Genomic DNA, 23,729 nt, shown 5'->3' on the forward strand with positions numbered 1-23,729 from the left:
TGTTCATATAAGCGCCTAAAATTCACAAAATTTAGGCGACCACATGATGCGCTATAATTCCAGCTTTTATTTTTGTCACATTAATACGCTCGTCAACACGATACCATGTTAGCGCCACATCGGAAGTAGTAAACAGTACTTTTCACAAGCTGGACGCACTATGGAGAAAAGATTCATTATTCGTGATATCAAGTCGAAACCTATCACGGCGCTGCTGTATCACGCGCTTAGACGAGAAATCATCACTGGATACGAAGGTAACTGTTTAATTGATGCGTACGTACGTATAACCTGGAATAAAGTATACATTACATTTAAAGGCCAACCAATATAATCTTATATAATTGGGCTGATGTGAATACATCATTCATTACTTTTGAAGGGCGTGGCTATCCCAGTAAGGTCTCGTGTAGGCTGCATCGTTTGTGTACATAAAGCCCCACCAGCTAAACTGTTAATATAAAGCTAAATGGTGATAATAGAGCATCCCTAATGTGGGCCCCATATGTGCAAACTATGCTAACTAACTGCCTATTAACTGCTTGTGTTGGTGGATTTAAATAAACATTACTGACTGATGTCACTGTTTGGAGTAATGATAGTCTATCAATAACCTAGCAACTGGCCAGTACTGCTCAGCAAAAACTGGGTCAGGTACTAAAACTAGATCAAGTACAAACAGTGTTGTGATGTTTCGTAGTTAGATATGTCCCTTCTCCTTTACATCACCTGTCAAGTGTGAGTGGCGATCAGCCAACTATGCAGTACATGACCTAGGTGACTTGCAAATCAAGGCATGGTTGGAGTTCAGTTCTTCCCATGTTTTATTAGAAGGCCAGCTACATGACGAATGTGGCTTGGCGGCTTCATACGGCATTGATGTTTTGTCAGGTTGCCAACTGATAAAGATAAATTTTTATTGTAAGCCTTACAAAAGAGACATCTTGGTACCTTTCAGTTAAATCCATAATTGCTGCATCATAGCTACTAGCTAGTTTGATTTTAACACTTGGAATTTGTCGCCAACAATCGTTGATTAATGTAGAAGTGAAGTGCGTGACTTAGTCTTAAAGTAGCCCAGTAATGTAAGCTAAAACAGCTGCATATATTTCTGCAGTGTAACCATTACCTAATTGCCACAATCTCTTTTGTTGACTGTTTGTTTGTTTGATCATTAAATTGGCATGACTGTATATCACATTCATGATAGTAAATGAGTCCAGTTAAACTCTGTACTGTGGGTAATATAATTATAATGTAGTATGTTTAGTGTAAATATATATACATCACGAAGGCACTCCTACACTGTTGGTCATTGTTCATGAGCCGTGATGTAATCAAGCATGTACGACCCTGGTAGTTGCTAACAGTAGTATCACAGATTATTTTCAGTAGATATTTTACTAAAATTAATGACAGTGACCATGTACATGTAATGTTACCCATTATAATAAATATGTACTTATTGACATGTCAAAGTTTTGAAATACAGGTGAGTATGACACAAGATTGTATAACTGTTATGTAATTATACACCAATCAGTTGTGTACACTCAATTACACTTGTTAGACATTATGGAGTCTTTGTAATTACCTAATGGTTGTGTTTCACATTAAAGACTTGTGGTTTAACAACTAAATGTGGTCGATGGAACATATATTCCCCACGCATCATGTGAGGTTAGTGGATTTCATCGACCACTGCCTGCCTGTCAGCCACCGTTGGCTGAGCCATCATGACCATTAGCAAAGTTTTCCATGGTGACTAGACAACATCAATAATTTACAAACCAAACTGAGGTTACATGGGCAGGATTATTATTATTATAAGATTATCAGATGGTTGTTTGGATACGATGATTTTATGTGTGGATGAATTGGATTACAGATGGAGCACTAAAGAGCTGGGAGGCTGACAGTGGTCACAACATTACTATTCTACCTAGCACACACAAGGGATGGATTACACAGTTAGTGTTTTGGTCAGTTAATGGTACAGTAGCAAATTGGTTGTCTATTATCACATCGTAACTTAAGATTTTAAGTGTCATTGCATGTACGTATAAGTGTTGTATGTTATGTTAATGTCCATCAATAGTTTTACTTGTGGATAATTTTATGTGGCAGTATCACAAGTGTTGAAAGATGTTCTTCTGTGTAAGCATGTGAGAAGGTTATAGCAGACAGAGATTGCATACCACATTTTGTTTGTTTTTGACACATTTTATGTGCCTGAGGCTAATGTTGAGGAGTTTGTATTTTCAAACATGATTATTTGACTTTATAAAGCATACGATATTTTTATGGATTCAGAATGTTTGCAAAAGTTTTACTTGTCATTCATGGTATGTTATGAATCAGTGTGTACAATCAGTTATTATACCACAAGAAGCCTAGAAGGGTTTGCATTTGTAAGGGCTTCTCAATCAGGGACTATTTTCAATACTCTGGTATTCATAGAGAATTACTGACTCTACTTCCTGTGTGATTGAATGGTTTTATGAAAAACAAGCCATTTCCAGACAGAAGCCATTTTGTGTAGACCATTAATAATGTTGCAATTTTAAAAGAGGTAACCATAGTGATAATCATGTACACAAAATTAAATATCTTAATCACATTAATTTTAGATTGTAAGATGAGCATTATAACATGTTACTTGGTAACTACAGGTATATCCATGTGGGTATTAACAAGAGTTCATAATATAAAAAGAGAGGAGAGTGTCCTACTACAGTATGGCCTGTATAAATGTCGTATCTCGAAGTAATGCAGTAAAACTTTGATTTCCTTAGGATATCATGTCAACATGTAAAGTGTTAAGGAGTGTTGACAATGTCATCAGTGGACTGCTTATTGAAGCCATAGCTACAACAGTTATTGAAACTTAATGCTGAGTGCATGCCTGACCAACTAACACATTGAAAGTGACTATAGGTATTGCATCATAACTTCAAGATACGCGTTTATACAGGCTATACTGTAGTAGGACACTCTCCTCTCTTCTTATATTATGAACTCTTGGTATTAAGTATTAGTTAGAATGGGTCGACAAGGTTTCTATGCTATTTAGAGACCCGAGGACAATGTGGGCGAGGCTACCCATAAACTTAATTTCCAAGGCTGCAGGCCCAGGTAATTAATTGTGGGTAGCCAAGCCGACATCATCTGAGGAGGTCTAAATAGCGTAGAAACCAATGTCAACCCATTCTATGTGATTTAGAAAATTTTCTAAATTAAGAAAGAGTGAGAGAAAGTGGCAAGCTAACATAGGGATTTATCCTTAATTCAAGTTGATCGTGTCAATACCACTGCGCTGGAGTGACATTCATAACTGTTGCGTGACTAGTTCCAGTATCAAGTAGTTACTATGCTGGGCTAGAATGATGTTTGTCTTGTCCAGAAAGTAAGCTATTAAGAAGCAAATTGTGAGTACTAGCATCGAGATTTATCCTTCGAGTTTGTTGTGTCAGTGCCACACTGTGCCGGGCATTGGTATTGGATGCCTTGCTGAATGCTAATGATGCCTGTCTTGTCCAGAAAGTATAAGCTAACAGTAAAGGACATTTTGTTTTTGGCTTTGCCAATTTTCATTTGGGGAATGTAATAAACAACCACCGGCGAGACCACATGTTACTAACTATTTAGTAACCCTGCCACAGGTTTCTATTGGATTTAGTAACCTCAGACATCAAAGGAAATGTTACGTAAAATTTTCTAAGAATACATATCACTGATGTGTAAGAATTTTAGTGTTAGTGGTATCTAGGTCTAATGTTGTTAGGCACTTAGTTTACTTATTATGGATATAGGGTGTAGCGGTCATGTCAGGTATTTTGATTGTATGGCCACAATACAGGTGTCTGTCAGCTTATCTGTCTGCTATAATTATTTGTAATGGTAATAGGATCAGTTACCTGTGAATACTGATGTGTTTAATTGCTTACGTCACAGTTTCAATCAGCAAATTCCACTCCTAACTTGAAACAGCTTCAATTGTGGTGGAAGTAACTTTGACGAATACTCCATTTAGAAAATAAACTTTTTACGTATTGAAGCTCAACCTCCAGCTATAATGAAAAATGATAATCTCTGGTGCTATGAGTTAATTAGCAGATTAAAGTTTGTAGTGATTTGCCAAATTCTCCTCTGCTAAAAAGTCCCGCCATAACTACAGTGAAATATATATCTGTTTCGGTTGGTAATAGCTCAGTAAATAAATTTTCTTTCAACCGCAAACTGACTGGGAAATTTCTTACACACGCAAACAATTTCAGCAGTAATGTTACAGGCACATATTACTTTACGCTGCAAAAGTTCCAATAGGCATGTTGTGTTACTAAGTAACATCCAGTAAATACTCATGCATGCTGGAATAATATTTTAATTTCAGTGGTCTCCATAGCACCACGTGTAGTGTATTCAAATATTGTACAACTATCTTGTTAGGAATTAAGTTAGGAACTTGTGCTCTCACGCTGGAAATATTTTTGTATGCATCCAAGACAATCCAAGCTGCGTAATAAAAATTTCTCTTCTTTGGAAATATGTGTAAATAATTAAATTTGTTGTATAATCATCCTGAAGTACGGTACCGCCCAGAGGTAACGTTGCACTCACGAGCAGTTGATACTCGTGCAGCCAATTGTCAACCCACGAGTTTCTTTGGCATGTGTGCACTAGCTAACTCACCATGTGTAGCCACAACATGCGAGCTCCCTTGGGTGGCTGCTCCAGTAACTGCGTGCCTTCGCACATGATGTGTTCCAGTCTTGTGTTGTGTCAAGTCGTGGCCTGGATTTGAGAACTTGCGAGGGATTGTAACGTTACCTCTGGGCGGTACTGTACCACTACGTATGCTCATTCACACCACCAGAGTTACCTTTCTTTGATGATTTAGATTTGTACACTATAGTTGGCTTCACTGCATTTAACCAGTTTGGTATGCATTGAAGGTTTACGATTAGATGTGTGCAAGGGATATTTTACTTGCAGGTGTCTACAAGGATATGTAGCCTGTACCACAAGTCTAGCAGATGAGAGATCCCTAGTATACAACATGCGATTTCTTAATCAGATGTATTGTAGACATCAAACTATTACTTTAAAGTCATATGGTTGAAACTTCATCTGTAAGGATCGTGACAAAATCAACAAGCTTTAATACAAATATTTACAAATAAAACAATAATAATTGTTACATGGTACAAGATAATGTAATCGAATAACAATTGAACTGTATGCTGACATTATGATACATAATTTTGTTGACTTGTAAGACTTGTGACGGACAATCACTTTTATTCAGTGACAGTTCTAGAGCTGGCATATGGGAGGACACAGCATTTACACTATGCTGTAAAGTGCAGTAGAATTTCAGGAATGTCTTGGGTTGCATCAGTTAAAATCTAAATAAACATGAAAAAATGGTAAAACTAAACTAATTAAATTTAATATTAATTCACCATGAATGCTGTAAAAAGTCCCTCCAAATTGAATGTCCATGACCAAGCCTGTAAACCTACTTAATAGCGGGAAACACACTACCATTGTATGTTATTAATGTATATGAATTCAGTGGACAAATTAATTTTCTATTCACCAAATAAGATATGATTTGCACTGCTAGGATATGTTTGTGTCAACTGATGTAACTAACATAGCAACACATTACTATGGGTTCTGGCATCTGAATGTATTGTGTGTATCCCAGCCACATCATTTTTAACCCTTTAAACCCTTGAGTGAAGTTGTGTTGAGGTTGTGTATACAATTACACTGTTAATATTGTATTAGAACTTATTATTTGATAATTAATTCCATTGAATCATTGTACACTCATAATGTCCTAATCCAATACAAATGTACAGGACATAGTTTAGGTCTAGTCTTATTGGATGTGTTTTATATGGCTAATATGTAAAATCTTTTAACGGTCTGATAGTAAGAAAGTATCGTCTGTTGTTGGTTAATTTAATTCTACATACTGTACATGTGCGAGTGCATGATTTGGTTAGATTTTCAAATTCACTTGTAGAGATTTTGTTTTCATATTCGGGTATTTGTGTAACAAAGAGATGCACCCATGACACCTGCTGGGTGTGATGATTTGTTATTTAATGTCGTATGTTTATGCTTGCAGGAATGAGGGTAAAGTGATGTTTTCATCTTCGGTGGATGGTACCATAATTTTATGGGCACCAAATGGAACTCCTTACTCAACTCTTGAGGTAAATTGACCATTGATTGGCACTGGCTGCAATGTATACTTAACATATTTGAAGCGTGCTGGTGTCTTATTTGAAAAGCTTTATTGATACTCACTTGAGTCACTTCCCCAATATTGTGCTGTTAATGGCAATACATGTAATGTATGGCATTGAGCCATCTTGTGCTCCCACCCATTGTTTTCCATTCCCAGTATTACTATGGTTATACTGACTGTCATAACTAGTAATTCTTAGTAAATGTTGTTGATTTACAATGAATAGCACAGAATGATTTCATGAGAAACAGATGAAGCAGTTTACGTAAACTGCCAACAGCTATCTGCTGTTATATAAACATACGTGTGTGTTGTATGCTAGCTAACATTTCTTTCCGTCAGTATGTTCAGAAGCCACGTTCTACTATTTCTGGAGCTTGATAAAATGGGTGCACTAGTCTAGTCTTAACATTATCTTTGTGTCTCTTAAGCCACATCAGTGTACGTCCAACAAGGGTATGCTATAATCTACATATATAGCATATAATTTATCATGAAGCAATATGTGATGTGACTGTAGGACTAGATGTTGTTCCTCAATGGTATAGTCCATGGTGAGGCTTGTCCAGACTGTTCCTTTGTGTAGAAATTGCTGTACTTCATTTTAAGCCGGCAACTGCTACACAGAAATGAAGTGATGTAATATTTCAGGGCAGCCTATATATAACAATGCAAAATTATTTTCATGATAACGTGTCACCTGGATGTTTATGTTAATGTTTAATTTGTACATATTGCATCACTGCCTGCAAGCTTAATGAAGCAACAGTCACATGTAGTCACGTATAATCTGATAAACTTGATATTGCTATAATCAGAGCCAAGGTTTATTGCTTCATGGAAATTATACTTACTTCCTCAATGCAGTTTTCAGTATGCAAACTATTCAGACTCACTCAACCATTTAGCTGCTGCCATACTACTTTTACCACACCTGTAACCATATATTGTCCTGTGTGTAATGATATAGATGTGTAGGATCAATGTTAGATAATTGTGCTGATAATTGTTAGGTACGTATCTGCTGTTTCATCTTGAGCCTGACCAGTTGATACCTGACAAGATGAAAGTATTTATACAGTATGGTATAGGGATTGTTAAAAACTTCACTTTTCCTTCATAACAGCTTGGCAGTATTGATTAGGTATAATTGAACCTAAAAATGTCTGCAGAGTACTCCCAAACTCCTTCAAACAAGTTTCTCTAAAAACTTTTAATATTTATTTACATAGCTTAATTTTCTGCTAACTGGCTAATACAAGTGGGACATACAGTAGAATAGTTTTCAATTCAACAGGTTATTATCTTTTTAACTTCTCGTTAGTGCTCACAACATTAATTTTGCAATTGCCATTGTTTGTGCTCCACTGTGATAAAGACAAGAAAGATAAGACAATTTTGGAAACCATATATCAAATCCGGCCAGCAGTGCACTTAATTCAATTGCCAGAGTGAAGAAAAAAAGCAAGATAATAAACAGAAAAACAAAGTTTTCTACTGAGATCTACAGGTAGTGACTACCAGGAACCCATTTAGTACTACATTGCAGAGTTAATGAGCTTCTGAATAATACACCAACCAATTTCCATACACCTAGCTCACCTACGTACGTACGTATGTAGCTAGCTAGCTCGACACAATACCAGTGCCTAGTACAATATAAACCCCCAACACCTTCAGGTAAAGGCTTTATATATATATATATTTTTTTTTTTTAAAAAGAAAAAAAGAAGATATTCCAAGTCCACCAGCTCCAGGTAATCACAGTCTGAATTTTTGGTTCCGCATTCAACAAAGAGATTCTGACTGAATAAGGCCATGTTTGGCCCACAAAATATTCATTATACATGTACGCATATACTGCAATTGCATGAGCTTATCAATGTCATTGTCTACCTTAGAGATCACACGGTCTAATAATCCTAGACCAGTATTGAGTCTGTTATCATTACAATGTTGACACACTTAAACTTGTTGTGTGTGACATTGTATCTAACTGCCTATAGGCTATTGTGCGTTTATATCCATTTCATTATCATAAGATGCTGATCATGTGACATTTAACAATGTCATTTTATGGCTTTGGAAATTGTAGAGTTGATGCCTCCCATCAGTCCAGCCCCTACATACACTATTATAGCATCTAAGGAACATTTAAATAAATAAAGTGTATCATTATTGTGTTATATGGGAATTGTGATTTATGGGTTTCAATTGAATGTAATTGGAAATTAAGTCATCCATCCCATTGTTGTATTGTCTTTGTCACTACAATTATTGTACTGTCATTCATAGACATTTAACTGAACTGTGCTCCAGTATTATCACCTTTTCTGTGCTACATTATCATCTACTAGTTTTCATTCAACACTTACGCACATCTGTGTATGTTTTGATAACAAAGTACATGTTACAATTCATACACTTGTAGTAATAATGATTGCAGTTTGTCACTTTCTTGTTGTAGCTTGGAATGGCGGTGTATTCAATGGCTTGGGTTGCAAGACGTAATGAATTAATAGCTGGTTTTAATGGATGTTTGAAAGTGTTCAGCTTAACAGGTTGGCACATACCATTAGAATGTCTTATGTCAGCTATTGGTATATAACTAAGTTTGTTATTATCGTGTTTATCATTTTAGATAAGACATCTCCTTCTGGTATGCCACTCTTGTCACGTGAGAAAGGTACACCAATAACTATGTATATAACATTGATAGTGTGACTGCCAGTGCATGTGGTATGTGTGTAGTGAACTTAGCTCACATGCATTGTAAATGACTACAAATAAGCAGTGTCATAAGCCAAGCTAACTTATCAATGTTTTGCTTCTCCATCCGGCTGAGTTTCTTAGCCAGATGGTGAGGTTTGTTGAAAGAATGATCAGTGATTGTTATTGCCTGGACAACAACTACCATACACCGGCTCCAGTTAGGTGGTTAATTATCACCTTATACAAAAGAGAAGTGTTTATTGCAAACAGGAAATGCAGCAAAAGCAATTACACCAAAAATGTAACAATGTACACCTTTCTCCACCTATTGCAAACACACTTTATGTAACAACTTTAAACAGGATGTTGGACCAGGTGTCCTACAGACCTTCAGCACTTGTGCTGTAAACCCTTAATAAATAAATAAATAATAAATAAACATACATCTTACATATACCAAACAAAACATGCAACAACGTACACCAAACAAAAAAACATTCAACAACGACACAAGTGTTGCAACGAGCATTAAAACCTTTATACTTGGAACTGTAATTGTTATAAAAGCTGACAGTAATGCTAATTTTTACAGTACATACATAATGCAGTTTATATTCCTACTCACGGGTAGTAAAGCTGATGACAGTACACACTACCATCACTAACTGACAATCAGTCTTCCTTGTGTACTCACTTCCTACACACATCATTGTAATAACAAAGTTTTATTATTTAACAATACTTGATTCATTACGCTAATTGAATTACTTGGTGTGGCTGGAAGCAATTCTATACATGGTATAGACCATTTAACAGTTTATTTTCTGGGATATCAATCAGTTGGTAGTGACTGACAATAAATGTGCAGAAATGTACAGATAATAAGACTACCATGTACAGGTCGTGTGTTTGTTATATTTTATCACGTTTGTTTTTGCAGCGGAGACTATCAATGGACATGATGATATTATCAAATGTATCATTTCTTTAGAGAGCAAAGTATATACAGCAGGGTAAGTTGTAAGCCTGTGTATCGCAAAACAGTATACCCCTCCCTACGTCATTGTTGTACTTTCTGCGACTCACAGTTTAATGTTGTCAATGTCCACCTACAGGTATGACAAGAAACTTATCATCTATGATGTATCATCGCTTCCAAGAGGACACAGTGCACCACTAAAGTGCAGTCTAAAGTAAGTGTGTTTGTACGATGCATAATTGTTTTGTTTACTCAATTACCGTGTCAGTCAGCACCTGGTCTGAGATAGAATTTCAATTTCAGAATGAATCTCAGTGACTTCCAACTTACAGATCCTTCCCTAGGGGATAGTAGTTATCTAATCTTGTCCAGTCCCTATCACATAGTTTTATGGCATGACATAAGAGAGGGTGAAGTAAAAGCAGACTTCTGAAGTACTGACACTCAGTCAGCAGCTATAGTGACAGGTTGATATGTTGTGCACTTGGTAGAAATGTACTTAATCACTTGATTTTCATTCTGAGGTTTATCTAAAATACTTTCTTTACACTGTTCTGTATGTTTGAGTGATTTATACGTATAACACAATGTGATGAAATGATACTAGCTATGTTAGTTTTTTTTAAATATTGCCTACGGTTCCTTTGATACCTGTAGTTTGTTTTACAAAGGAAGTATCCTGTAATTTTAGTTGTTTATTCTAATAATGTGAAATGCTCCAGTGATGATATCAGGAGGAATAAAATGTTATTCAGTCCATCAGTGTTGTGTAAACAGCTGTTGTGGTAACTTCCCATAACAACTACAAGTTATTCTGTTAACTTCCTACACTATTGAGAGGAACTACCTATACCAACAACAATGTTATAATTAACTAGACAGTGCTTGCATCAATGTATGCGTCATACCCATCTGTCTCATGTTCTGAAATTTTTGTCCACAAGTACAAAACAAAATCAGAAATTTTAAGTTCAGCATTACAAATGAAGAGGAGCACAAATAGCATCTCTGCAATCAATCCAGTTATTATGGAAAATATGTACAGATGACTTTTATTATGTGATAGTCAGCACCGCAAATTGACACCTTGTACTGTCAGCAAAAAGAAATGAGACACAAAGGAGGACATAGATGTGTGCAATTGCATACTGAGGTGTGCCAAAAGGTACCTGTTGAGCAGAAGCAACATCAAAAAATTCAAGCACTTATCTGTAGTTATTGAGTTACACTTGTCTGAAGGCATTAGTAATGCAATCAGTCAGTTAGTCAGTAGAAAATTCCACTAAGAAATATTTTCATAGCAACTTATTAGAAGTGTTTTGGGCTGCACTGAAAACACTTTTGGACTTGGTTATATACCTATCCAATACCGCCAAAAAGGTATTTGAGGCTGATTTCCAGTCACTATTTTTATGAGAAAGTGAACATCATTATGATGCCTAATATACAGTACTGCTACACTGTATAATACTGTACATATTGTCTCAATAATGAATGTACACATTGTAAGTAAGTACTTGTAGATGATCTAGTGATATTGATCACGCAATGTTATGTGACAGGATCTGGGAAAACCACAAAGTCTTATTGCCCTTGACAGCAGGTTAATTTTTCACCACAAATACAAGGCTGAACGTATACATTATTAAATTTCACTGTCTTCGCTTGTTGCTTTTTTCAAGCCAGCAGCAAGTCATGTCAGCAATCAGAGGCTTTGATGAGCTATGGTCATGGCTTAATATGGCTATAATACAGATCTGTGGTCTTGGATAAAGATCTGTGTTGTAAATGTCCTCTAGTTCTGAACCCTGAATAGTATCCCTGTAATTCAGCCTAATTCATCTCTTAATTAACATTCCTCAGTCATTTTGAAAGCGATCCTTTGCCCTCCCTACTGGTGTGATATAATCAACCTCATAGAAACCAGTATAAATGGTGGTTGTTGGCTATTTGTACAGTAGATGATCTGGAAGATGCATAAAATGTATTAAATCTGGTCCCAACAATTGACAAGCTACTGCAACAACATTCTGGACAAGTAATTTCAATACTTGCAAATAGTCAATAAGATTAGAGACAGTCACATGTTTTTTTATGTAGATGGTTTAAGTACACATTGAATGTATCTAGAAGTACAGCTGAAGCTCTGAATTGTGCATACCATAATAGACTAGTACGCTAGTGCGACAATAGTTTGTGATGCATTTCATTTTGACAAATGAACTCTTTTCTTGACTAAAATATGCTGGACCATTTATGGCCAAATATTTGTGTACAACATAACCTGACTAATGGAGCCACCTGCTTAATAAGGTCGCCACCAGAATCAACAGGTTTCACATTTAGTAATCCTGTTCACAAGGAACATGTATATATCCTTACAGGTTGAACAATGCTCATGAAGCTGGAATAACCAGTTTGGTGGTGGCCAGTGACAGTGATAGTGGTACATGGCTTGCTACTGGATCATTTGACAAACGTGTTAAGATATGGTCAACTGATGGCAATGTTGTGCACACCATACTTTTCAGGTAACTACCAACAATAGCATGTTTCTTGAGGAAGATTTAGAAGTGTACATATGATGCAATACTTAAATTATCACACTCTTATCCAATTCCACAATACATTCTGTTTCCAAGAAAAATTGTATACTTCAGGAAGAGATGGGTACACAGACAACAGATGGATTCTAATTGGCCATTAAGAGATTCCATTAAACACTGATGTCCTACAATACAGTTACCAAGTTACAGAGTAGATTAACTCTAAGCCAATTAGTCCACTGGCTACATCATTTGATGTTATGACTTACATATGTGCATAAATGACACAGTGGATCCCTATATGTTAGATACTTTATACCATGTTTATTACAAATACAAATGAACAAGATTGCCATCTGTCATCAATTTTGTATGTATATATATATTTTTAGTGCACCAGTTTCTGGCTTGTGTTATGTTCCGTACACTCGTCTGATATGGGTGGCCTCAGGGACAGAAAGTGCACTACTCTATGATCCAAAATCTGGTGACAATGTGAGTTATCATTAGCACAATACAGTTCGCTTGTTAACACAATATACAGGTTACTGAGTATGTTAATCAGCTGGATGATCCATCTGAAGATAGGTAAGTGATACACTGAATCCTCTCTAATCCAACACCTCTGTAATCCAGAATACCTCAGATAATCTTACATTGTTTTGTATACCTAAAAGACTTTTTTCTGTGTAATACTACCTCACAAATTGAGATCCTTGCTAATCTGACACAAATTTCTTATTCCAATGAACGTTGGATTATAGAGGTTTCACTGTACTGTTTTCCTGCTATATGTGCCCAAAGCTGAAGGATTGCAGACCTGAGGGCAGAGGGCATACGTATCAGGCAAAGCCCTAGTGCCCCTTGTTATTGCTAATAGCCCAGATGGGAATGCAATCACTCAAGCCAATACAAGTGCATCCACTGGAATTTGGCGGTCAGCAGCTGGTACATCCTGGCTACGTTTGTAATTGTGAACGTGTATATCATTAAGATATAATAAAGATATAAAAGATATTTGTTAAGCAAGTTTTAAAAATATTTTAACCAAGGCTGTTGAGACTTTTAAGTGTTATTTATGGAACCTAGAAGGGTAAGCCTTGTGGGATAGCAAGGGTGACAATATGCTTCATGAGTGGTTTATATGGCAAAAATTGTGTGTAATAACCACATGTACATTCCTACAATTGATTTCGGCTATAATTTCTATATAATCAGCTAGCTGTTTTACGTAGCCTGGGAAAGTGGCCAACTAGGCTATATTGTAATTGTAGCCCAGATGGCTCATTTGATCTGCCCCCACACTGTGTTACATTCACAAGTTGTATACGTAGTTACTGTAATGGGACCGGTATAGAATATAGATGATTATGTTCACCTATATTATGACTTTGTTAGTAGTAAGTGGGTTTGAGGTTGGCCTATCAATGCAGTGTACAGAGTAATTGTGTCTGTTTTTTTTTTTTTGTTCTTTTACAGATACAACAAAATTTTGCAGCATCTTGTCTACATCCCAGAAATGAGTGTAGTGCTTGGTCAGTACTTAGAATTAATGTGCGAAGTTAATACTTTTGTTTAGGGTCTACAAATCGGAAGGAAGTTCATGCTTGGAAGTATTGCTACAGCTCATGTGTGTGTATACAAGAGTGTCCTGACCACATTGAAGCAATGACTTACAGTAAGTTCTTCTCTCACATACGGGGCAAAATATTCACACTTAATATTAGAACTAAAAATGTGTATAAAATCACAACTGTACGTATATAACATTGAAATGACACCATTTGTTTTTTATTGATAGCAAATAAAGTCCCAATCCTTCTTTTTTCTGGAAGTTTTGATGGTGAGGTGATCAAATGGGAGCGACTACAGCTCAACACATTCATGTACAGGTGAGTCTTCAGTATATCATTGTCCTAATGGTGATGAAGAATGCATGTACAGTTGTACATACGTACAGTATGGTGTATGTAGCATATATCACCATGGATTTCAGTTAAGCATACAAACATATCTAGTAGTATCAAATAAGGCATCATTATCAACCAGATGGTTGACTGCATCTCTGGGTCATCACTTGTAGATTCATACTATCTAACATTGTATGGGTAGAGAAGCAAACCCTGCCAAATCCTGTTGCAATGGAATGGTCACCATCCTCAATGCAGCATTCCTATGTTGTACATCACTTTAACTGAATCTTCTAAATTACATGTGAAGTTTGCATAACCCTATTGTCTTCAGTCTGTACCGCGACCCAGGAACCTATCTGCCACACAAACAAAAACTCCAGAGAAGAGGATAAAGAACAATATTTTCTGAACTTTGCAAAAATGTCTGTGTTTGCCAGCTGGTTAGCGCTACTGGAAGAGGTACACACATGCAATGGAGCAAGAGCATCAGAACAGGTAAGGTCCCAAAGGTGTAGCAAATAACTCTAGGGGATCTGGGGGCATGCCCCCACAGGACAACTTAAACATTTGGCAGTGGCTACTGAACCGAAAGTTGGTTCAATAAGCCGGACTCGCTATTGAACTGACAGTAAAACTTAGACAAAAAAGGGTCACTCGACAAAAAAAACACACAAAACTCAGCCTGGGCTTGAACCCTGGACTACTGGAACTGTAGGTGGTGGGCTAACCACTGTGCTACCGCTGCTAGCTATCCATTACCTCTACTTTTCTACCTTATAAATGTTACTCAAGTAGTAGTCTCACTATACAGTATATAGTAAGAAGAACGTAACCTAAAGGTGAAGAAGAAACCAAGGCTGAACCCGACCCTAGCGCTAATGTTACTTTGCGTGTCCCCTAAAGTCGAATGCTCGGGGAAATTACTGGGCGCGTCCCCTAAAGTCGAATGCTCGGGGAAACTACTAGACACGAAAATAAAAACCTTTTGGTTCAGTAACCACTTCCTAGAAATTTAGCTTCCTGAGATCAATTTTGAAGGAAATTTTATGCACTGGCATGGCTGCTCTTTTAGAACAACTAACTGTTGCATTAAAGTATTTTATCTTTTAGCAAACTAAAATCAGGTTGCTATGCCTATACTCACCCAGAAGAATGATATTAACACCAACACAATCATAATAGTGAAACTACGTGAACAAGGTCCGGATTGTTTTTCTTTTTTTTCTGTTTGTGTATGGTAAGTGAAAAATGGGTCTGGTGAACATAGTGCAAAAGAAAAAGAAGCACTCTGGCTATGTGAGGCTAACTAAATACTGCAAAAGTAGCTATACTTTAAATCTAATTATGCATGTGAATTTCCTTGCAATTATGGATAGGAGAATACCAAGGAATTAGGTCTTCCTACCCATGTAGGATCACCATATTTATCATACTACAGGATATATGACAATTCATGATTCCATTGTAGCTACATTGTATATATAGTAACATGTAGTAATGTGATCACTCTGGTTACTACTGTATATGGATGAGGTTTAGTTGAGTGACAGGTTCTTATCTGTATGTTCCAACATAATTAATTTTCACCACTTTTATGTGGAAGTATAGGCAATTAAAGGGTATAGTGTTTCTTTCTAACCAACTAGATCTGTTACATGTATTTATGTGAGGCCATCCAAATGTTCAAATCTTATTAAAATTAGCAGTAGTGATTGCTAGACCATGAACAACTCTACAAAGTAGAACATATTCTCAATTTTAGTGTTTACTTCCTCAAAATCAAATGAAATATAGTAATATCGGGTGTTTATATCAGTTCCTTGAACTACATTGCTGCATAGTAACACCGGATGATCAACTAAGGTTTTCTTTCTTGTCTTTGGTATTTCCTTTTAGTGGTATAGTTTACTAGTGAGGAAGCACTGTGATGAAAGAAATCAGTTTCAACTTACATACTTTCCTTTCCTTTAACACTGTCTACCTCTGTAGTTATGAATATCCTGATGTTTTAGGCATGTTTCATTGAGGCTTCAACCAAACCACCTAAATGTGTTGTTGCAATTTTCATAGCACCCTATGAGGAGGTTACGTTTACCAAGGTGAGGTTGTGTATTACTTGTAGGAAGGATTATCTGGTAGCTACTGTCTGATAGAGGAAGGCACATGGCTGATTATGAAAACGTTCTTTTGTATGCTATGATATACTGCCTGCGTTAAATTACTGAGCATACACAACCATTAAACAGGTTCTATCTCAGAAAAAAACTGATTTCCTAATCTAACTCATGCTTTCAAAGCACATATCAAAACTACCTCAATCACAGTCAGAGTGTCTAAACTTAAAGCTATCCAACAATACTCATGCATCAAGCCTTACCAACCTTGATCATGAGAAGGAATAGTTTGTGTACCATAGAGTTTCTTGAGTAAACACACTGAAACATCTTGCCCGTGCCGATCAGGTGTAGGTTCCTAATGGTGCCTTTTAGATTCATGTACATGGCTACAGTGTATTATGTGATATCAGCTGCACACAAAATAGCTACATATCAACGTCCACTACCACATATAATACATTGTAGTCAAAGATGATACTACCATATATAGCCTGTCCAATATCAACAGGTTGTGTACAATCCTCCGCTACACAAATCCCAATAGTTAATTTACTACCCCCACACCTATGCTGTCTTGTTATCAAATGTTCAGAAACGTTGTCAACCACTGATACCCATAAACACACAGTTTTCAAAGCTTGTGTAATTAATCAAGGTGTTGTGGTACATAAGCCATGCTGTGATCTATAAATAATTCAGTATCTATGTGCATCGATCACAGAAACAACACAAGTATAATGATGTTTAGTGATATAGGTGTTTTCTAACATCTTTTCCTTGTAATGTAATTGTTGTCCTTATTCAGTATTTACGATATTTACAGTTGGCTATGCTTCCTATGAAATGAAACCATCAACAACTAAACGCTGTCTAAACAGGAACACCCAATGACAAAATTTTAGATGAAACTAAATTTTATGTGTGATACGTGCTATAAAATTTTAGATGTCTTACATTTGTGAGTTAATTTATAATTAGATGTACATATAGTTTCTTATTTTTAGCCAAGAAAAACTAAACTATCACGAGCGACTACTTGCTCTGTTAGAGAGTGAAGAAGAGAATAACCCACCTGGACTAAAAGAGAATGTTGGCTCAGAGGAAAATAAGGAGAAAAAGAAAGCAGAATTTTTCAAATCAGACAATAGGGGATTTGTCAACTCTTTATTTATTGAATCCATTGATGTTCTAGTAATGTCATCACAAGATGGAAAAATTTGTAAGTTTATGAGAATTGTGGGTCAAATCATTTGCTGCATGCGTAATCACTGGATAGTTAGTGTATATGTGTGTGTGTGTGCACTTACAATTAATAACTTCCTAGAACTGAATAAAAAGCCGTTTTTGGTTGCTAGGTGTGAATCTTTTGAAGTTACCCACTAATGTTTATAGTGTACATGCACATCAACTAATTTGTTTGATCTTAAGTGACTGGCATTTGCTTTGTTCTTTCTCATTGTAGTTGTTTGGGGATTTGATGAAGAGACGGTCAAAGTATTGAAAGACATGCAGAAGCAACAGCAACAAGGAGTTGGGTCACACAACACTAGAGATATTAGTGTTGAGAATATGACCAAATACCAGACATTGATTACTAGTGATGTGTTCAGTAACAAGGAAGTTACCATAGAACAACCAACAAAATTAGTGACTGTCAACCAAGAGGTAACTATGTATAGGATTCTGACATCTTCTAACCACTGAGCAATGTGCACACATACACACACACACACACACACACACACACACACACACACACACACACACACACACACACACACACACACACACCACACACATACTACACTGCACACACATTTTACATCCATTGCACAAGTACACAGTTGATGTTTTCAGGAACAATATTACACTTCTATAATTAGCTATTTTGCATATAAGTGTATTATACAGTTCTTATTTGCACTATCAAATTGACTGTGCTATTTTTAGAAGTTACTATATTTGTATCGTGTTCAACAGTAATGAAAACAATACATGTAGATTGAATTGGTGTGGTTAATATTATAATTCTTGTTGCCAGGAATCTGTCATGAACAGAGTAGCTGGTTTCATGTGTCGTTATGTTCTTAATGGTCACTATGGATGTTCTCCTGGTCTAGCTGTTGTAGAGAGGACCAGTGGTCCAGGCTACTCCACAACTTACCTGGTACTATATATATATATGATAATTATGATATTTAGGATGAATACATATGTTAGTACATTTATTCCATCATCAAAATGATTTGTTTTAGTTTGTTTAGTTCCATTTATAAGATCACATACAATATCCTTCCTTTACAACTGGGTACACATGGTTGATTGAAGTAATGGAATTAAAGTTTTGAGTACAAAAAATGACTACTGTACATACAACAGTAACAAGGACTTGATTCATGCAGAGCCTATGGCAGTTAATGCCATACAACCAGACTAGTTATGGCCTCAGATTTTTTGTCCATTCTAACTATTTAGAGTATACCTACTTGGAAACATGTATAAAGCCATTGATAATGTATAGATCGAAGAGTAGTGGCTAAATGTTGTAGGAACACATCTCATCCACTAATAATGACATGATAAGTGTACTAATGATGTATGGTACAACATGTCAGTATTAGCATAAATTGTTACTCCTTCAAACAGATTTCTGGTGGATGGGATCAAAGGATTTGTCTATGGAATCTTGAAACAGGAAAGTACGTATTCATATCATTTGTATAACACTTCATAATACCATGTACTGTTCAGATTAGTTGATGAGTTCCATAGTCAACTGGGAGGACATGAGGTGGCTTCAGATGGAGTCATCACTGATCTGGATTATTCCAGTGAAATGTAAATCATGTTATCTGATGTTGTGTGTGTCTTTTACCTCATAATGCATGTAAAGGGGAGGTGGTAGAGCATAATAGTTGATATCAGTACACCTATTGAAACGATTTCGTGGATATATACAGTATCACTCACTAGAGTTCCTATGGATACATATACTTGAAATTGACAAGGAGAAAACATCCTGACCGCCTGGCAGACTTCTGTAAGCGTTTGAGCATTAATCGGTTGGCTACAGGTTTGAGGCTGCCCATGTCCAGTCATGGAGTTTTTCTCCTTTCTCCAACTTTTCAAACACACTTTATGTAACAACTTTAACCAGGCTGTAGGACCAGGTGTCCTACAGACCTTCAGCACTTGTGCTGTAAAGCCTTAATAGATACATCTATTGAAAATATTTCGTGGATATATACAATATCTGTCTCCTTTTTTTATTGCGACAAAGATTTTGAAAGGAAAGCATTTTCTGTTGCACTGTTTTTCTCATTCACATGTTTTTACATGGTGTCAAATATATAATTACAATCGTGAATGAACAACAACTGGTAAATGTCATTGAAATGATTATGATTAATATCATTAACAACTCACAAACACTATAGATCACAGAAGTGTGTAGGTTGTAGTTATCTTGTGGAAATAACATCACACTGGCTCCAACCTGATAGTCACACAGTTAGTGATGTCAACGTTTAACTGGTGGGCTATTATACCACATAGTGGTGGGCAGTGTACTAACACATTCCCACACATGAACCATAATAATACTAGCCATCAATCACCAACATTACATGTGTATATGCATAGTGAAACTAAAACATTACAGTGAGTGAGATGAACTAGAACTTGATGGTTACTGCATGCATGAATCAGTTTGATTCCCAGATGGTAAATATGCACACAAAAAAAAACTTATTTGTGATATAACTTGTTGTTTCTGTTGTTTCTGTTAGGAATTTGTTTGCATATTCATCAACGGATCGTCTGATATATTTACGACAGTTTGCAACTAAAGGATCTGATATGAAACTGGTGGCTACAATGAAAGGACATGTCAGCGAAGTTGCTAAAGTTAGGGACATTTTGTACATTGCATATACCACTTCACAGCTACTAAGCCAACTCATTTCCTTTGACAAATTATTTTTGGTTTGTGGTTGTGACCATTTAGTGGGTAGTTGTATAGTTGCCATGCAACAGTAGTTATAATGTTATTAGATTTAAAGTAGACAGAGAACATGTAATAAATATTTTTATTTATACAGAATTTTTGTGTATACAATTCAATTTCACATAGTCGATTGTACATCCTTTGCTCTATTTCGTTCCTGTGTAGATCAAGTGGAACAAAGTCCACAACAACTGGGTGTCTGCATCTGATGATGGAGTACTCAGGGTGTGGGTGAGTTATATTACAAATTATTGGAAAAGTTTGGGAGGTTTAGTCCATACTCTGACATGGTTTTACTACGAGTTCTGTGTAACAGATCTTCCTGTGGCTTTGTGTCATTGTAAACAATTGTGAGATCATCGTCTTTCTTGCTACCACATGTGGGCTGATTTTATGTGTCCGTCACAACTAAGTTGTAAAACTTTTTTTTTGTGTAAGGCTTTTAATTACCACCAGGAAAAATATTATGTACAGTGTATGCTATAAAAAGCGCACCCAGAGTAGTTAGCTGGAGCTGTCATGAAATAAGTTTGAAAATTTGGATAGTTTTTTTTAATGAAAGTAGAAGAATAAATTACTCTTTACACTTAATGTTATCTGCTGTGCATGTGTATGGAAAATACTGCACAATGGAGAGGGGGGGGGGGGGATCAAGAGGCTAATATGGCACAAGGTGAAGCAGGGGTGTTGTATTAGCCTTGAGACACCCCCCCGAGTGCTGTATTTTTCATACGCAAGCATAGGCGGTGCTTTAAGTGTTCCCTGGTCATGTTGCTCAAAGCGTGCTCACCACTTAAATTTTCAGTGATCAGACGATCAGTGAAATGTTTGTGTCATCTGGTCACCGGGCTAGACTAGTTTGGCTAGTTTTGCAAGTCACGCATGTGTTCATGGATAAAATACTGTCTGAATGGGGTTGTGTTCATACCTTTCCCGGCTTACATAACTTGTACTGCATATTTGCCCAACTATCCACATAACTGTACTGTATGACTTATGATTCATGCAGTACAGATATGTAGCTAATTGGTACAGTATGGAAAATACAGTACACTTTAGCATTTTGATTCTTCCACACAAAGTACAATATAATGCATGTAATATAAATCATATCTGTATCATCTATGTCTGGTGGTAAATACATTTGGTATTGCTATTATTCATATACACTGTAATACTGCAGTATCTTTTAGTTCAATATTACTCATCATGCTATCCACATACTGTTCACAGTGCAATGTTAATCATTTCCCTATTGTCTGTCTACTTATAATACTTCACCCTCCCCCCCACACACACACACACGCACACACACACATTAATCAAGTTATGGTATAATGTACAAAGGATATCCTGTGATTGTCACTCCACATCCTCACTTAGTCAGCAGACGGACTGACCTGTGAACAGATCATGAACACCGGTGATTCTGTGACAGTTTTGGTTATTGATAAACTTCATGGGTTTATTATTGCAGCTGTGAAGAGTACCATCAAGTGAGCTGTTAATTGAGGGCTATGAGTGTGTATGTGCATTTGTATTTATGGACAGATCTAAGCATTGACATTGCATGCAGGAACTGGCTATTATGTAATTTTTTTCCTCATAGAGTTTATGACAACAGTTTACAACTAATGCAAGTTAGTTGTGGTCATACCGACACAATAAAAACCATCATCCATATCCCAGAACGTGATCAGGTATGTGTAGTGTATGTGTGTGTGTGTGTGTGTGTGTGTGTGTGTGTGTGTGTGTGTGTGTGTGTGTGTGTGTGTGCGTGCGTCTGTGTGTGTGCGTCTGTGTGTATGTGTGCGTCTGTGTGTGTGTGTGTGTGTGTGTGTGTGTGTGTGTGTGTGTGTGTGTGCGTCTGTGTGTGTGTGTGTGCGTGTGTGCATCTCTGTGTGTGCATGTGTGCGTGTGTGTGTGTGCGTGTGTGTGTGCGTATGTGTGTGTGCGTCTGTGTGTGTGCGTGCGTCTGTGTGTGTGTGTGTGTGTGTGTGTGTGTGTGTGTGTGTGTGTAGACCTAGCTGTACAGTGTAATCTGATGCCAGAACAAATGAAACTATTTGCTGAACCAAAAATACTTCACTTTGTAGCATTATCACCTTGATATCCAACATCATTGTTTGTTCATCGCAATCTTTTTTGTCACTGATGAGTGTCCCATTGTAAAGGTTCAGTGTAGTGAAGTATCATATGTACACATGTACATGTGCTAGATTCAGTCATTATGGGGTGTATAGGGAAATACTCACAAATGTACGTAACTTGACATTTGCACAAGAAACAGTGATAATATTAGTATAACTCTAATTACTTTCTGTTTTTATCTTCTGTGTGTTATAATGAATGTAATTTTTTCAGTACATTTCAGCTGGTTGGGATGGAACACTTCGTGTGTGGAATGCCTATCAACCCAAAAGTTACAGAGGTATAGAATAGTCCTTTTGTGATGATGAAGACATAATTGTTTTGTTGTACATAGCGAGATTATTGGATGATGATGATAACGAAGAATCAAAATAATTTAAGGAAGTTATTTATTTTTCTAACCCATTGTTGTACAACTCCCTACATCACTTAATACTACATACTGTTATTTTTGGAACTTATTTATATTTTAGACTATAACTGTGTGTGAGATAATTAATACGGAGCAGTAGTTATGTGACAGATGTGTGAAAGCTAGTCAGTTGCTAGGACTGAGTCAAATATGCTCAAAGTTTTGTCTGAATGTTTTCAAGAATTTCTCTAAAATTTCACCTATTATATTCTTCAGTGTTTCCATTATGCTTGGTTACAATTCTCTTGGAACATTTTAATCAGGGAATGATCTATTAGTCTAAGAGTATTTCATTTTTGTGTGAATGTCTTTTTTGTTACTCCAACAAGGAAGAACGGCTTTGCCGATTATTGAGAGGTTAAAATTAAACTTCTAAGCAAGTATCTCTATGGCAGTTTCCACTGACTGCTTTATTAGGGAGTATAAATCTATTTTCATGGAATTAAGCTCCATAGTTTGAAATACCACCTAATATGCCAGTCTGGCATATTTTACACAATTGCCATCTTAAACTCTTATTAGTTGATCAACCTGACTACAGGGGCTGAAGTTATATAGTGAATAGCCTACTATGCTATATATTATACGTATATTAGCATTATTTTTGAGTGTGCTAGACACCAGAAAC

General features: G+C 36.5%; 1 protein-coding gene across 1 annotated transcript; it reads left to right on the plus strand.

Moving 5' to 3' along the window:
• The first annotated feature begins 40 nt into the window (after positions 1–40).
• LOC136237131 (uncharacterized) lies at positions 41–23,169 on the plus strand. The gene is made up of 24 exons (XM_066027432.1): positions 41–257; positions 1,889–1,982; positions 6,143–6,230; positions 8,733–8,826; positions 8,907–8,951; positions 9,918–9,990; positions 10,093–10,170; positions 12,341–12,487; positions 12,895–12,997; positions 13,047–13,090; positions 13,982–14,037; positions 14,082–14,180; positions 14,304–14,394; positions 17,537–17,751; positions 17,995–18,197; positions 18,574–18,699; positions 19,179–19,231; positions 19,284–19,370; positions 20,321–20,438; positions 20,704–20,769; positions 21,922–22,034; positions 22,148–22,238; positions 22,903–22,969; positions 23,024–23,169. Exons 1-24 carry the CDS (start codon positions 161–163, stop codon positions 23,062–23,064), a joined length of 2,289 nt encoding a protein of 762 aa, XP_065883504.1. The 5' UTR covers positions 41–160; the 3' UTR covers positions 23,065–23,169.
• The last annotated feature ends 560 nt before the right edge of the window (positions 23,170–23,729 follow it).

The sequence above is a fragment of the Dysidea avara genome, chromosome 1, assembly GCF_963678975.1.
Source record: "Dysidea avara chromosome 1, odDysAvar1.4, whole genome shotgun sequence".
Taxonomy (NCBI): Eukaryota; Metazoa; Porifera; class Demospongiae; order Dictyoceratida; family Dysideidae; genus Dysidea; species Dysidea avara.

Excerpts from the sequence above, each read along its gene's own strand:
- LOC136237131 (XM_066027432.1), top strand. The coding sequence starts at position 161 with ATGGAGAAAAGATTCATTATTCGTGATATCAAGTCGAAACCTATCACG. Across the intron at positions 8,827-8,906 it reads GAAAGTGTTCAGCTTAACAG|ATAAGACATCTCCTTCTGGT; the intron begins GTTGGCACATAC and ends TTATCATTTTAG. Across the intron at positions 18,198-18,573 it reads TAGTGACTGTCAACCAAGAG|GAATCTGTCATGAACAGAGT; the intron begins GTAACTATGTAT and ends TCTTGTTGCCAG.